Genomic DNA, 16,851 nt, shown 5'->3' on the forward strand with positions numbered 1-16,851 from the left:
CGTTGAGCGGGTAGCGACGTCAGTCTTTCACCACAGGGTTCGACAGCATCTCTGGGAGCTGTGGCGACTGACAGAAATGTCTTCATTTGGCATTCCCAGGACTACCCTTGGGTGAGAATAAGTAAAAGTACGGAGTCTGAGGAGGATCGGATCAAATCCCGCCTCAAGGAAAATATCAAAATTGGCAGCTTAGTGCTCTTGATCTCCTACGGAACTCCACGTGGACCGTGGCTGGTGCTGTGGTTTGGCTGAACTACACTTTCCTCCAGCCTGAGCGACCTCTAAGGCACTTTTGTCTCCACAGGAATGCAGTGTTGATACCTCTCCTGTCTCCTCCATTTCTGTCTCTTGTCTTCTGAACAGAAAAAACTCAGAAGATCCTTACTAGTTGGAAGTCTTTCTCATGAATAGCCTTTGGAGACTGTGCAAGCTGTCAAACATGATACCTTTGCAATGATGGGGGGAGTGATTATACTGGCCATGGGGATGAGAACTGTCCAGTGTCTCAGATTCAGGAGTGAAGGAGATCACCGGAACTGGTGAGGCCTGGACACCTAGCCTCCGCAGGACAGAGGCTTCCAGATCAAAAGAGGGTAGCTGGTGAGAAGGGACATCAAATCCACACCGAGGGCTTCCCTTCCAAAGACTTGTTGCTACCGCTGCTGCTGCTGCCCCTGCTGCCCTTGCCTTTGCTTCCCCCGTGCTTGGAGCCGGAATGGTGCCGCTGCTCCAACGGAGGCTGGCCCAAGTTGCTCTGGGGCTTGTCGGCCTCCTCGTGGTGCTGGTGGCTGTAGGCCTGGATGGTAGCATCCATCTGCTCCTGAGCCTGTCGGATCTCCTTGTGCAGAGAGACACGCGCCTCCCCCGTGGGGAAGTTGTCCTCGTTACTTCCAAACTGCTGTTGCTCCTCCTGGGCGATATTGACCCGGTTCTGCTTACAGGCCATCTTGGCATTGCTCAGGTCCGTAAACTGGATCTGTTCAGGTTTCACGACAATGTTGTAGCCAGGTGGCGCCGATGGGGCAGTCCAGGAGAAGGGGTAGCTGCCGTAGTCTCCCTCGATGCCCCCTGCTCCTGCCTCGCTGCTAGGAAGGCCGGGCCCCCGGACACCCAAGCCCGGTCCCAGCGAGCCCAGCTGGTACTCCTCCTCCTGAGGCGGGCAGCGACGTCGGCGCAGGATGTCGCAGATGGTGCCCACGCCCAGGTGCAGCATCTCCCACACGTTGAGCACCAAGCAGAGCACAGTCACTCCATACATGATGATGAGGAAGATGGTCTTCTCAGTGGGCCGAGACACGAAGCAGTCCACCCGGTGGGGGCAGGGATTGCCTGAACACACGAAGACAGGTGGCACAGCAAAGCCATAGAGGGCATACTGGCCCGCCAGGAAGGCTACCTCAAGAAGTGTGCGTGACACCAGCTGCAGCACATAGATGCGCATGAGCCCATCTTCTTTGATGCGCCGGCGTCCGTCATGGCGCACCTTGGGTCTCCCGCGCCGAGGCTCCGGCCGTGTCTCCAGCTCAGGCACTTCGTAGATCATGGGGTCGTCCTCCTGGTCATCCTCGCCGTCCTCCAGCCCCCGGTGTTGCCGTCGACCCCCAAAGAAAATCTTGCGCGGCCGGCGCAGCGTGTAGCCGCTTCCACCCTCGGCGCCTGCTTTGACCTCCTCCAACCGGGCGATCTTGTGGATTGCGTAGCCCAGGTACATCAGCGAGGGCATGGCCACCAGAATGATCTGGAAGACCCAGAAGCGCACGTGCGAGAGCGGTGCAAAGGCATCGTAACACACGTTCTCGCAGCCCGGCTGGCCCGAGTTGCACACAAACTTGCTCTGCTCATCGTAGTAGATGGACTCGCCGCCCACAGCGGTGAGCACGATTCGGAAGACGATGAGCACAGTCAGCCACAGCTTCCCCACAAAGGTGGAGTGGTTGTGGATCTCCTCCAGCAGCCTGGTGAGGAAGCTCCAGCTCATGGTGTCGGCGGAGAGTGGCGCGGACAGGGTCTCTCACTGCTTGGCTCACGGACTCTGCAGGAAAGAAAGAGGGCAGCACAAAGGGTCAGGGTCCGAGGCTGGAAAACAACCTGCACAGTTCATGAAGTGACCAGCGTTTCAACCGAGAGCAAACTTCAGCCTGCCTGTCTTGACCGATGTAGATGCTTACAGTGGAACAGGAGTAGTTTAACAACATGCATCTACATCCACCTCTGACAGGTGAGAAAGACCGCTCGAACCAGCAACTGTTGTGCCGCCCATGGAGGTTCTCAGCACTTTTATATTCAGAAGTGGGCCGTTCTACATTCGACAACTTGTGCGGAATGTAAAGAAAGCAAGAAGACAGTCAGTGAGCTCCAAGGACCCGGCTACAGCTGCAAGGCTGCAACGGCTTCCCCGCATGCCCGAGCCCAGAGGTGGGTGAACAACCTGTAGTTGATGCAGCACAGATGGCTTCCGTTTTGAGCTGCCGACTGCAAAGGAGCCACGACGGCGACAAGGAAACAAGAAGGGATCCCGATGCAGATTCCGAGGGTTTGCCATGAGTCGCGCTCTTAATCACGCCACTTCCTCGTGTCTGACACTAATGCACCTGCAAACCGAGATGCCACAGGGACGGCAAACACCGAGTCTTTTCAACAGTTCCAATGTTGAAGACACATTCTCTAATCAATGAACGGCACTCTGATTACGTAAGAGACACTTACTTTAACGTCAGCCAAATGTCCCTTTTTTCGTTAACATTAGCATTTCGTGTCGCGTTCATGTTTCCATGTTAGTTCGCACTTGCTTCAAGTCCTCTCCAGAAAATGCTGCCTTCTCTTAAACTCACCCGTGTGAACGGAAAGAAAAGCATCGGCGAAACGAAATATTAACCACGGCGAGTAAGGTTTTTGTTGCTGCTGCTGTAGTCTAAGTGCTGTTCTGTTGTTCTCCACTATGTACACAGACACTTCCTCAAATATTGTTAGCAGAGTCGTAATAAAATTTCAAATTGCCCATTATGATCAAAATTTACCATCGTACTGTTCTAAGTGCTCGGCACATTATTTGCTCGTCCAGAAATGTCACGAAAGGGTAAATGCGCATCTCATTATTTTGCAGTGAGGGTAGTGTGCTGGTGGCGTGATCCGGGTGGATGAAAGGATGGATGAAGGGTCGCAATGGAGACCTCAACCAGGCGGCAATGCTCGGCAGAGGCAGCAACACCAGGGCAGGGCAGGATAGGGGCCCCATTGTGCTGGCTACCATACAATGAGAAGGTGCACAGTCACAGGGGTAGAGGGTACCACTTCTGGTGTACCCACAATGCACTGCATGTATCACATCCCTGCTTCCTTAGGGTTGGCCTGACTCACAGCAAGTTCTGCTCTAGCCTCCCTGGTCATCTGCCAGCCAAGGGTTCACTGCAGAAGGCTATTAGCTGCCCTTTCATGCAGACAATGAACTTAATTAGGTGATTAAACTGTAATCCAGCGTGTGTCTATGTGTGTGTGTTTGCGTACGGTGGAGTGCCCCCTCTTGCCTTTGTAGCTCGGATGCTGACCTTCTAAGGCCATGTGAGGCTTAGGCTGCTGCTTTTGCCTCGTGGTTCGGGGCCATGGGAATCGGCCACCCCGAAACGTGTGCAGAATCCATCACTCAGACCGTATAAGGCCGCGGTGCGACCGTCAGGCTGGAATGCCGGGAATGGCTCTTATCTGGAGTGCTGGGCGTCCAGGCAGAACGCACAAGGACAGTGCTGTTGGGTGGGAGCCACACCTGGGAGATTTTCCGCCTGTCAATCCTAGGATGAAGCTTCACAAAGCCGAGCGTATTCCGGAGAACGAGACGGAGCACCGAAGAAGCTGCTGCACTTGAGAAACTGCGAATGGAAAGGATGCCTTGACAAAGCAAGATGACCAGGGAGATTTTGACTTGTTAAAAGGGAAAGTAGAAGAGCGGAGCATCAATAAAAGGAGGAGCAGCACATGGAATAGTGGATGGAGCTTCTGCCTTTCTTTCAAAGGACCCAGGTTCAAATGCCAGCTCCCGTTTGCAGTACCCTTGAGCACAGTACCTACTCTGTACTGCACAGATATATAAATGGGCAAATATTTATAAGCATCTTGACAGTGTAAGTCACTTTGGAGAAAAGTGCCTGCTAAATACATGCAGATGATTAACGCAAAGGTTTTTAATTCTTTGTATGTGTTGAGCAGTAAGAGCTAACACCTTCCCTGCACAATACACTCTACACTGAATTACATTAGACTTCTAGAATGTTCTGCTCCACTTTCCTACACAAGTCATCTTTCATACATAAATCCGGCTATCAACCGCTGCAAAGCGTGTGGGAGGGCCCTTCTACCAGGGTGGGCCTGATTCACTCGTTGGCAGCTCGCCGGGCCACTTTAATTAACCCCCGACCGGCACAACAGACGCAATCGGGGGAAAACATCCACTCCCACCCCCCACCTTCCACCCTTGTATGACTTTTAACGTGTGAGACCGAACTCATTAAAGATAAACCCTCAAGGTGCCAAACGGCAGCATGAGGAGGGGAAGCGAGCAAAGCTGAAACGCACAAAGATAAATGTTTCACTAAAGCCGATGATGAAAATCTACCCTTTGTCCGTCATACGCCACCACACCAGACCCCACACCTGATTGTACGTTTCACACGATCGCACACAAGATGAGTGAGGCTCGGTAAAGAAATGCCCTTCCTGTATTCCTGCTCCTCCCCATCTGCTGTTGCGAAGAAAAAAAAGACTAATGATCCTGTCTGGGCCGGGGATCCAAGAAGTCCAAGACGACCTGACCTTGGGTGGCTGTGTCACTGCCTGGTTACATCAGTGGCTGTTACCCGAGCCACCCCCCTCGAACTGCCCTTCAACGTGCCCAGTCACCCCGCGGTTTAATAAGTGGAAAATGGATGGCCGTTAGCACGAGGATCAGCTCTCCCGATAAACAAGTCACGAAACATGACATCTGCACGTATCTTTCATGTGTCCTTTCTGACTGATGGGACACGTCGCCATTACATCACATACGGCCAATTACATAATTATTATCGCTGCTATTTCTTTCGTCTGCGTACATTTGGTTTTTACATCTTCTCTTATGTAACCGCGGAGACAATTAGGAAAACAAGGGTTCTGAAAGAACGACACCAGCCTGACCCTGAGTTACGCCGCAGGAATAAGCTGGTCTTTCTATCTGCGGTAATAGCCTACTGTTTGTTTCCTTTACACCGGTTTAAACCCAGGAATGGCGTAACCAAGGGGTTCGCAAACTGCAGCGGTCTCAAGGGGCATCTGGAGCTCCAGGGGATTGAATTCAGCAGCATGATGGGCACGGGTCACTCCCGGATTTGAAGGACAAGACGGACTGTGATGCAACCGATTTCTCCGCCCGTGCCAGCGAGTAGTGGGGCTGCCGTGGTCCTCGCAGTCACGTTCCCCAAGCAAAGGTGATGGTGGGCCTCTGGAACTGAAGCGAGGGGGGGTTTGGAACATGCCACACGGCACTGCGGGCAATGACTCAACGGCATCCGAGGGCACGTCGCTCACACGGGGAGCCTGGGGTCCGACGCCTGGCCCCAAGATCCGTGTTTCTGGCTACAGCCAGCATTAACACATGACCTCCAAAGGGTGACCTCCAGAAGGGCTTAGAAAGGAAAAAGACCAGACCCCCCCCCAAACAGGAGCAGTCTTTGACAGGAACTCGGTGGGGATGTGAGCTTAGCAACAGAAATCCAGAGACTGACACTATGATGTTGCCTGCAGGGAGCGAGCGGTCAGAGAATTGGAGGGAGGCAGGGACAGGGATGTGGAAGAAGGGAACAAATGACACTATGAGGACGATGTACAGATATTCAGAAATAGGCAGGAGATAAAAGAGGAAGTGGAGAAAGAGCATGAGACAGATGAAAAGGGGTTGTCGGAGGGGTGGGAAGGAGGTATCCTATCATTTTCCTAATGCTGATACAGTTGGGGGTCTTTGGACTTTCTCAGGCCCAGTTTGGATAGAAATTAGTTCAAGGAAAAAGGAATGAAGAACGACGGGTAACAAATCTAACTTAAAGAGATAGGCTTTAGAAGTGTAACATCCAAGCTCAGTCCCTGCGAGTAAAATTGCCTCCCTCCATCAATGGCCATTGAGGAACAAGTGGGAGTTATTCAAGGGCACCACCGGTCTCTATCACAGGCGTGTCACTAGCAAGAGCAGAAATCAGAAGAGTTTTTGGAAAGAACTGATAAAGTACAGAAGACTGCCTCCTTTTTTTGTTAATCTTGTCTCCTTCCAGTGTTAACCATTCATAAGCATTTTCATGCAGCGTTATGCTCCTTATTGTCATAACTGGCCACCTAAGGGACAAATTAAGTGTGTAAAAACAATTGTCATTAAATAATCTAATTAACATAATACATTTTCCATATAATATCAATTAACTTTACTAGGCCCACTATGCCTGTTAAAACTGTAAGATAAATCGGAAAGTCGGTCTACTACGCAGGAAATGCCAACAAAGACTGTTCTTCCGGAACTTGTGAGCAATCATCTCAATGTGCAAAATAACTCAAGTGATGGAATAACTACGTCTACCACTGCCATAACAAGGGTAAAGAAGATGTTTTACAAGTTCTCATGCACGGCCGGAAAGAGATTCTATAAACCCCACCAGTCTTCAGAAGACAATCGCCACGACTACGGCAGGTTACCGTGGTCATCTTGTACCCTCTCTGTACAAGTCCCTGTGGCTGTCACATCACGCCCACAACGCAACCGACAGCACCCGATGATGCTCCTGCACCTGACTGATCACTCACCCTTTAAAAGACCCTCCTCAGTTCCCATACCTTTGCGGAATCTCGTCAGGGACAACCGCCCTTCTTCGTGACGCTTCGCTCACACACTTCGCTAGCTCTCGGTTCACGTTCTCCAGTTTTCGACTCCTCGCATTGTTTCCCGACCACGTCCACGGATCCTCATTGCTGTCCTGTTCGCCGCTCGACCGACCCTTCGCTAAGTCCCCTGACCTCGCTCATGGATCTTCGCTCTGACCCTGACCGTCGATCGACCGACCCTTCGCCTGTCCCCGACACCGTGAACTCGACTCATCCCTCGACTCCGGACGAACGACGCTGCACTTGGGTCCAGCCGTCCCGGCTCCCTATGTTTCGCGTGACAATGGCCAGGTAGCCACTCAAAAATGTATGTGTGCGATTGAGTGAATTCCACACTTTGGCAGTAAGCTATGATATTTCATTGTGAAGTTTCGTAAACAATCTCTGTGAGAAGAGAAATAGCTGGAGAGGAAACGAGACTTTGATGAAGACTGACAGCAAGTAGCACTTGCCTGTAGAAATCATGGTTGATTGCAAACTGTAAGCTACCCTCCAAGATGAGGACATTCAGATGTAAAACTCATCAACTTTACAACAAACCCTTTCCACTGTTAATACCGGTACTATTTGATTGCATGGGTTATGCTACGGGGAGTTACAGTTTCACTCATTTTCAGAGCTGGGAGTCTAAGGAAAGTCATCCCAGTTACCTACCTCGCTTAGGGGTACAACAGCAAGGCCTTAACTGTGACCAGACCCTTCAAACGGTTCACATCCTGAACCTCTACACAGGTTAATTGCTGCATACATCCATCCATCTCTTCACGGTCAATAATAGCAGTGGACACCATGGACAGAAGACTGGCCCATTACAAGACATCAATTTATACTTGGGTTGAAATTCTTTTCTCTTACAGACTCATGCTTTGTGTTACTCGAGGGTCTTATACAGCCATATTGTTTCCATGCAAAAAAGCCAACCATACCAGTCTTGGGACCCATTTGGAGACAGTTTGAGAGCAAAAGAAGAATCCAATCCTCTCACGAATTCCCTACAGCAGGAGTGGCTTGTGTCATCGTCACAGAGCCATGCTTGGCCACATCTCTCATATCTCTTGTGTTTATTCATGGCATTTATTTATGTCGATTCCACCGACAGTATTTGTTTAAAAGCAGAATTCTGGTGTGACAATAAGATTGCTAGTTATTTGCAATAGAGTTGGCACCTCTGAAATATGTCCATTCATGCTTCGTGCTTCCTTTATTTGGAGGAGCTTTAAATAACCCTGTACATTACAAATAATGACAATGTATTTATACATGTGTACTTTGTAGGAGGAGGACCACCCCCATGTTCATAGTGTCCTTTTTTTCTTTGTCCCTGCTTTACTAATGCGCTTTGAACTTCTAGACAAGAAAAGAAGCAGGCATGATACTGGGGCACAGTACAAGCAACATACATCTTCAGGTGCACCTGGACCCCCTACAGGGCCAACACACTCCACACAAACACACTTACAGCAAATACAGCCACTACAGGCAGCTCACAATGAAGTGTGCAATTATTTGTTTCATTGAAATATGGTTCTAGTAAAACAATGCCACCGTGGTTATTGTACCACACTCAATTGTGGAAGGAAACTGCCCTGTTGCCAAGATTATAAAAGAATCCCACTGGAGCATGGAAATGCCAGTCAAGGCTGCAGGGTGACGGTTGCCTGCTAGCAGCAAAATGTAACGCAAAGCATCCATTTTTGCCGGTATAATTTAAAGCGTTACCATTCGGGTTAAGCTCTGCACCAGTTTACTCCATGACTGTTTTTCCATTTGAAATCAACGCGCATGGAGTACAGCCTACAGAAGCACGAGAAGTTGAGTGTTATTTCAGCCCGTAGTGTTTTTCTCTTTTTATTTCTAATAGTGTTCCAATTCATCACAAATCATGCATGTTTCTCAGTTCACCTCTTATTGTCATACTTACTGTTCCTCCAAGACATGAATGGCAAATGACTAATATTCACGCACACACACACACACACACACACACACACACACACACACACACACACACACACGCACGCAATTGCATGCAGACATTGCCGAAAGGTCTGTTACGTCAGGATAACAAGCAACGCCTTTGCTCTTGCTGAGTGTCAAACATCTCTGCGCATTTAAGAGCTATTTCCAATTAAGTGCCAATGTTCTGGTGACAAGGGGGCGCGGTGGCACAGCGGGTTTGGTGAGGTCCTGCTCTCTGGTGGGTCTGGGGTTCAAGTCCCGCTTGGGGTGCCTTGCGGCGGACTGGCGTCCCATCCTGGGTGTGTCCTCTCCCCCTCCAGCCCTGTGCCCTGTATTGCCAGGTTAGGCTCCAGTTTGCCGTGACCCCGCTTGGGACGAGTGGTTTCAGTGTGTGTGTGTGTGTGTGTGTGTGTGTGTGTGTGTGTGTGTGTGTGTGTGTGTGTGTGTGTGTGTGTGTTACAGCCCAGCAGAGCTCCATGTGACACAACATGAACTGGGTGACAGAGCACTGAAGACTGTGGGGACTGATGACTATGTGCATTGAAACCCAAACCCAGTGAGGACTGAGATTGTGATGGCGGTGGGTTGAGGAGGAAGTGGAGCAATCTGCTACTGCTCAACACGTCCGGAGGTCCGTCAACACCTGCTGCTGTGCTGAGCAAGTAATGACCCATGCTTGATGGACTAACGGGAGATATCGGGGCCTCATCCTTCACTGCCCGCCTGCCATACACTTGCAGGAAGGGTTCACTTAAGGGACTGGCAACTATCACTTGGAGCGGAGTGCGGAACTAATGTAAAACACACGCAGTCAGCAGGAGAAGAGGAGGACGCAGCGGCAGCTCGATCTGTGGCCGCGACCCAAGGAAGGGAATCCATACAGCTGCTGTCCGCCTTCCCCTCATATCCTACCATTTTCCTTTAAAGCACAGAAATGTATTTACACTTTAAGTCAGTTCAGAGGAAGTTTGTGAGGTCCCTCTATAAAGTTGAACGTGACTTCTCGGAACTCTGCAGCTACAATTAAAAAGGCTTAGCACTTGAGCTTGAGATCTCCAGTCAGCATACATGTCACCCAATACTGCTGTAAACCACAATAACATAAACCATCAGCAAGGGAAGGATCTTGGGAATAACCAAAGCAATGGATAACAATATTTATACAACAGGAGAAGAAATTTATAGTACACTTCACAGAATGCAGTGGTTTATTCTGGCTTTTTCACAGATCTCGTGGTCTTGGCCTAGACTTCTCCTGGCCCAGCATAAACATACGCACAGGAGTAAACACAGATTCTGGTTTCAGTCTTTGTTCTGGTGATGTTCCGTGAAGTCCAGCCTGCAGCATGTCTCCACAAAGTCTCCGAAAGAGCCCACGCGAAGAGCTGCCGTCCACTGTACATTTACCAGCATCTCTGCTGCCCATCAGGCAAAAACAAGGAATAAATACTGCAGTTTTCTCAGTTTGTCAGAATTCTGAAGAAGAGGGTGAGGCAAGTGGTGGAATCACAGGGATCAGGCTTCTGAAGAAAACATTCAGGGCTCAAAGTCAACCTCTTGTCTGTCCTTGTAAGGACTGAACAGCTTCACTCTTTCCTAGCTACAGTGTCCAGGGGCCAGAGTGGAAGCTGGGGAGATGTTGGATGATCCAGGGTGTGAAGGGGCTGTGTTGAGTGGATGGATCTGCTGTGCTCAACACATCATGAGAAAGCAGCACTACTGAATGAGCTGCTTCTGTTAATAGAATGAAAAACAGTGTGTGTGTGTATGTGTGTGTGTGTGTGTGTGTGTGTGTGTGTGTGTGGTGTGTGTGTGTGTGTGAAGCATGCACGGGCGCATTGAAAGACACACAGATATGCACTGACTCCCTGTGTGTGCGTATGATAGGAAAGCTGAAATGTAGAGTGTGCTGCTCCCACATCCACTGCAGATGACAAATACAGAAATGCACAAAAACAGAGACAAAAAAAATAAACACACACACACACATGCTCTCACACAGGACGTGAAAACACACTCATACAGTACTTGTAAGTGTAAGATCAGGCAGCAGGTGAGACCAAGGATACATACTCACGTTCTCAGCAGTAGAGACTGCCGTTTCTTTGTCTGAGAGATCCTGCCTGGTTTGCACCGTCAGCTCCATGCGATAACATCTGGCTGCCTAACCTGACGTGACATCAGGGAACTCAGCAAATTCTGGCACCCCAGCCTTGGTCGGAGAGAACGCGTAGTATCCACCCCCCCCCCGGGATGAACGAGTCCCATCAGCTCGACGGAACTCCTCGATGGAGATGGGAGCGTCCTTAGATTTACCTCTTCAATTCTCCTCTCTAGAAAACTGGGTCAGGGTTGGGGTGGTGTGTGTGGGGGGTGGGGCCCCGTGCCCCTTTGGGGGTGGGAGTATTTGGAGGGGGCAGGGGGAGAAGGCAGCAGGCGGTAGGGTAGGAGGGGCACTCATGGAGGGTCAGCAGCAAAGGTAGAGTATGAGTGAGCCGTCGGTCACAGCGGGGTAGCCACTTCACGAGGACAGGAGGGGGGGCCTACAGGGCGCGCGTGAGTAGACAGGGACACCCAGCCCCCCGTCAACCTCGTCCCCACCCCCGCTTCTCACCCAGACATCTGGCACGATCAGTGGTTCGAGGGGCAGTACGGTGACAGTGACACACAATGGGATGCTGCGTCTGCCCGACGGCTGAGGGAAAGTGGAAATCAATGTTCTCCGTGCAATGCGGCTCCAGCTTTGTTCGTTCTACAACCCATGATGCAATGCTCCAGGGAATTACAAGATCCATTTATCGTTATTGCAAAGAGGGAACAGCAAAAAGCAATACTGTAATTTTTGATTTTGTTATCTGTCACGAGACCGAGATATTATCGGCATCCGTTTCCTATTACTATAATTATATAGGAGCTACATAAGGATCCCAGGGGGCTAATTCTCATTTAAATTCGAGGCAGATTTCATAAAATTTTAAACAGCTGAATCTTATAGGCCCCAAATTTACAATTTTTTTATGACGTGACAGAGAGCCATAAAGTAGAATGTGATTAGCTTGGAAAGTCCAGAAGAAATTAGCATTGCCCGCACACTTTGCATTCAAATGCGATTCTTTTTTCTTGTCAAGGCCGCGAGGGAGAGCCCGTCTTGAGCTAAGAAATGGTTGTGGTCGTAGGGTTTTTACATCACTGAAACGCTCATGGGTTTCACCGACTTCAAATGAAGTCACCGATGAGCCGTTAAAAAGATGGAGAAATATAAAAGATGATATAATCTAATTTGGTTTTGTGCACTACCGTAAGAATCAAATTATCCAATAAAGGTAATAAGCTTGAAATAAACATAAATTTCCACCAACCACTTGTCCAATGCAGGGTGGCAGTGGTCCAGAGCCTGTTCTATTCCGTTTCATTTCACAGTGTATGTGATGCAGGGTACAACCTGGACGGGACGCCCGTCCATCATAAGGCAATCCCATACCCTCATTCACTCACACACTCTTTGTGCAGTTTACCAGAAACTGATCTCTGGACTGTAGTCTGAAACTGGAGCACCTGCAGAAATCCCACATCAAATAGCGCGTGAGCTGTGAGGCGTGTTGCCGGCATCACCATGCCTCCCTAAAGAAAGATATCATGAAAAATCATTTTTGCCATTTTCTGCCGAAATTTGTCCAGGCGATTGGGAGTAAGAGGGAGAGGGTCACGGGCGATCGGTGAGCAGCGAGCAGTAGAAATGGGCAGGCGGTAGCACACAAAGAAGACAATGCACAAATACTGTTCTCTTGTGGTATGCCCAGTAATTGCATTACTGTCCTCTGTGTGTGTGTGTGTGTGTGGAGAGGCAGCGGCACACCAGCTCTTTCAGCTCATTGTTTAACCTGTGAATACAGCTGCCATCAGTCTCTAGGGCTGGGGCAAACCTCAGATTGGCTGCGAGGGCTAATAAGCTGTGAGTCTTCATAAATAATTCAGCCTTGTCTGTGTGTGTGTGTGTGGGTGGTAACAGACTAAATCATGGGTCAGACTCCATCATGAAGCAAAGTTCTTCTAGTTCTTCTCTGTTGAGGAATGAACAGCCAGCTGGCCAAGCCAGCAGCATGGGAGGTATGAACCCTGGTCTAAAGGTAGGCTCCCTTGACCCCAGGGCACCAGACCCCCACCCATAAACCCCTCAATTCAACACCATTACTTCTTAATCCATTTCTTGAATTGCACCTAAAAGTGGGTAGATTGAAACACACAGTCAGTCAAGGGTCTCAAGAACAGCTAACGACCCTGTAAAATTGCACTTTGTTCATGGATGCACCTTGGCAAAGGGGGCATTTCGCTTCATGTCATTCATTCTATTTGCTTAATATTTTACCACTGTGTTATTATGACATTCAATCTTGGAAATACTGAAAGGAAACATTTGTAAAAATGCCTAAATGCGTCCGCAAATTTCGAGCGGTAGCCTCATTAGTGCTCCGACTGCCTCTGAAAGACATCTGGCAGCGTTGCATAATGCCTGAATGTATGGGGCGAAGGGTTAATCCCAGGGGGTAGGGGGTGAGGGGGGGTGTGCCGATGGGGGTCTCTCAACACACTTACTCACCTTCCTCGCTATTTATGGAACGCAATCATCAAATTTGCCATGGTAGACGAATACACAGCCATCACCAAACCAGAGTTAGTAATGAGACCATTTTAATACAACTTTTCAGCTATAAATTTGTGAGGCTCCATGAATTGGAATAATGTGTTAGTTTTTTTTTCTCTTTTTTAAATAAGGACTTTTAGATGTAGGCCCTGTCTTAGCCAACGGTTACCCATTTGTGCAGCTGTGCCACACTGGGGTCATTCAGGCATTAATAAGTGAAGAGCCTCGCTGTATGAAACACTGCTCTGTGTTCAAAGCAAACACCAAACGACTGGAGGGAGGAGATGCCCCTGTGTTTCGGAGTGCCGCTGCCGTGGCATCCGCTGAGAAGGAAATGCCACGTGCTGATGTGTGACCTGAAGGAGAGACACGTTACAGGGACAAATGTCAAACATCCAAAAAAAACAATTACCTATGGAGAAATATTACTTCAGGATTCTAAGTACCACTTATTCAATAAACAACCTGTTCTCAGGAGTGGTTCTCTGAATACGATTCCAAGAGTCACCCAAAACCCCAGTGTCTCCACAGCAATCTGCAGTCAAGGAAGTCCAGTATGAGAGAAATGTTGACAACGATACTAACTTATTACAGCAAGGTAATTTTTGGTGTTTTCCTAGAGAAATTTAGGGTAAGTACCTTGCTCAAGGGTAGTACAACTGGAGGGATTCAAACCTGTGACCTTGGTGCCTAAAGGCAGCACCGCTAACCACTACACTACCAGCTGTCCCATTTAGACCCTCATGTCATCGACCACAGAGTTTCAGAGGCCAGCTTGTGTGAAGAGGCTTGCTGGAGTCTTCCCCTGTGCCCCTACACCTCTGCACACCACACACTGACCCATAATCAAGCACCCCGAAGACAGCAGCCTGAATTTCTGCACGCGGCAGATGCAGAGCGGTCCAGTCGATGCCTTGTCTTTTGGATCTCCTGAGGAGGAAGCCTCCAGCGACAGCTCCATGCAACGCAAAATGAAGAGAGGAAAATGCATGAGCGTGCAATGTACATATTTTCAACGTGGGAATGTTTACCAAACTCCAGGTCTTCGAACTCTCAATCCAATGTGTGTCACATAGAGTCGAAAGATTAACACCATTTCCATGACTGGCCTGGAAATATTCTTTAACCCTTCCATTATTGAAACTATGTTTAGTTTTTTAAGCTAAATGCTTTATTACTATATTTTTACATAACAGCAAACATATACCTGCAACGCTGATTTTGCCACATATAATTACCATGTCCGTTCTTTTCTAAGTATGTTACTCTGAGCCGTGAAAATAACACATCAGATACCAGGTACTTAAACAAAGATGTTCTGCAGCATCTCTGACAGTAAAATTAATGAAACCTTCCCACAAGTAAACCTAAAAGTTCCCATGCCTCAAGAAACACCTTCTCTGAAGAGAAGTTTAGTGGTGGCAGTATCATTCTCTGGGGCTGCTTTTCATTGGCAGGGGCTGGGCATCTTGTTAAAACAGAAGAAAGGAATCATGGAGGAAAACACAGGGAAATAATACAAGAAAACCTGCTTCAGAAAACAGAACACTGGGAGAAAATTCACCTTTCAGCAGGACAATGACCCCAAGCAACATTAGAATAGCTCAAGAACAAAAAGGTGAATGTCCGACGGCGGCCCAGTCAAACTCCTGATCTCAGTCCCGTCAAGAATCTATGGCACTGCTTGAAAATTGCGGCGCACGTGTCCTACTACTAACCTCGACAATCTGGAGTAAATCCGCGTGGAAGAACGGGCCAAAATCACTCCTGAACAATGTGCGAAGCTGATGTATAATTAACCCAAAACACTTCAAGCTGTTACCGCAGCAAAAGTTGGCTCAACGTGTATTAATGAGTGGGTTTTGGATAATGATGTAAATAACATGTCTTTTTTATTTTTTCTTAAAAACATTTTCTAACATAGTGTAACAGTGTCACGTTAAAACAGTTTTGAGCCTCATTCTTTTGAAAAGAAATATCTCTGAGACATTATCACATTTCGGTGTATCATTTGTGATTCGGTAAAATGAGAGAACTGGGCAAGGGTCTCTATTCCTTTGCAAGGTATACGAGTGGGATGGACTTGCAAATTAAGCTCTTGCATCCGCACATCTCCCATTTAATTAATGCCTCCAACCCCACTACCGGGGACGACAGCTGCTGTGGGCCGACGGCGAGAGATGCTCAGAGCAGTGGGATGCAGGTCCATCGAGGTGCAGGTCGACAATCCATCACCACGAGAAACAGACCTCCAAACAAAACGGAGGGCGACACCGTTTACTGCTCCATGCTGCAGCCTCCAGCTCTGTCCCTCAGCATGACAGATGCCATCTACTTTTTTTTTTTTGAGTCAACGCTGGGAAATCTTTGTTGGGTCACCAGTCCTTCTGTGCTCAAAATGCCTCATTTCACGCAGGCAGTTCCACAAAACCATGATAGTGGAATAAAAAGCCAATACAGAACGAGCAATGCTTACGAAGTTGACGCAACTTGAAAGTGATTAAAAAAAATTTACACAACCATGTTAAGCACGTGGGAAGGTTCTTCGGACATGACAAAAAAGCAAAACAGATGCAAAATTCGGGTAGAGAATTTAAACGTCACGCGTCACCGTAACAGGTGCTGATCCGCTATTTCCTTCAAGGAATCATAATGCTCTATTCATGGCTTATTTATTAAATGAATTTAAGCAACTCAAGATGCCCTTTTTCTGAACACAATGTTAAATGACGTGAAGCAACCACTGCGTTGGTGAACATTTTTCACCACACTGGAAGCCGCTAAGCAGAGCTTCCTCCTAAGATGGCCTTTTCCAAAATGCCCTCTGGGCCAACTGGAAATACGAGCACTAATTCTGATCCGATGTAACATCCTGTTACAAGATAACTCATGTTTAATAAGAAATGCTGTTTGCTGATTCTGCACTTCTGCTTCCAGTTATTTAATGGTTAATTAAAGGACGCATCACCCCATAAACAGAAGTGATGTAAACACACAATATTTAGCAAAGCACATAGCAGCTCTTCTGGTTATTTTCCGAACATGTAAGTATTATCCGTCATCACTTGTAGGATTTCATGTATTAATTATGGATGCTTGAAAACACAGGTGTTTTTCATTATTATTCAGCACTCAGCATCAGTTTGCCTGCTACTGATCACTTGCAGCTTTCGGTGAACCTGTATAAGCAGCAGTGCTCTCTGTGGCAACTGCATGACCCTCTTGTCTCAGTCCGCACAAGCCCTTCGACCTCCGACCCTCACACCCAGGTGCCTGAAAATGTCCATCGACCTCTGCTCGTGCAATTAGACTTTAACAGAAAGAGGACTCATTGTTTGCATTTGAAAACCTCGGGCTGA

At 48.4% G+C, this 16,851-nt stretch overlaps 1 protein-coding gene across 1 annotated transcript; it reads right to left on the reverse strand.

Annotated features, from left to right (window-relative positions):
- Nucleotides 1-586: 586 nt before the first annotated feature.
- On the reverse strand, nucleotides 587-1,978 carry gjc1 (gap junction protein gamma 1). The gene has a single exon (XM_018764491.1). The coding sequence runs from the start codon at nucleotides 1,976-1,978 to the stop codon at nucleotides 614-616; it is 1,365 nt and encodes a 454-aa protein (XP_018620007.1). The 3' UTR covers nucleotides 587-613.
- Nucleotides 1,979-16,851: the final 14,873 nt, after the last annotated feature.

This window comes from Scleropages formosus, chromosome 8 (assembly GCF_900964775.1).
Source record: "Scleropages formosus chromosome 8, fSclFor1.1, whole genome shotgun sequence".
NCBI lineage: Eukaryota > Metazoa > Chordata > Actinopteri > Osteoglossiformes > Osteoglossidae > Scleropages > Scleropages formosus.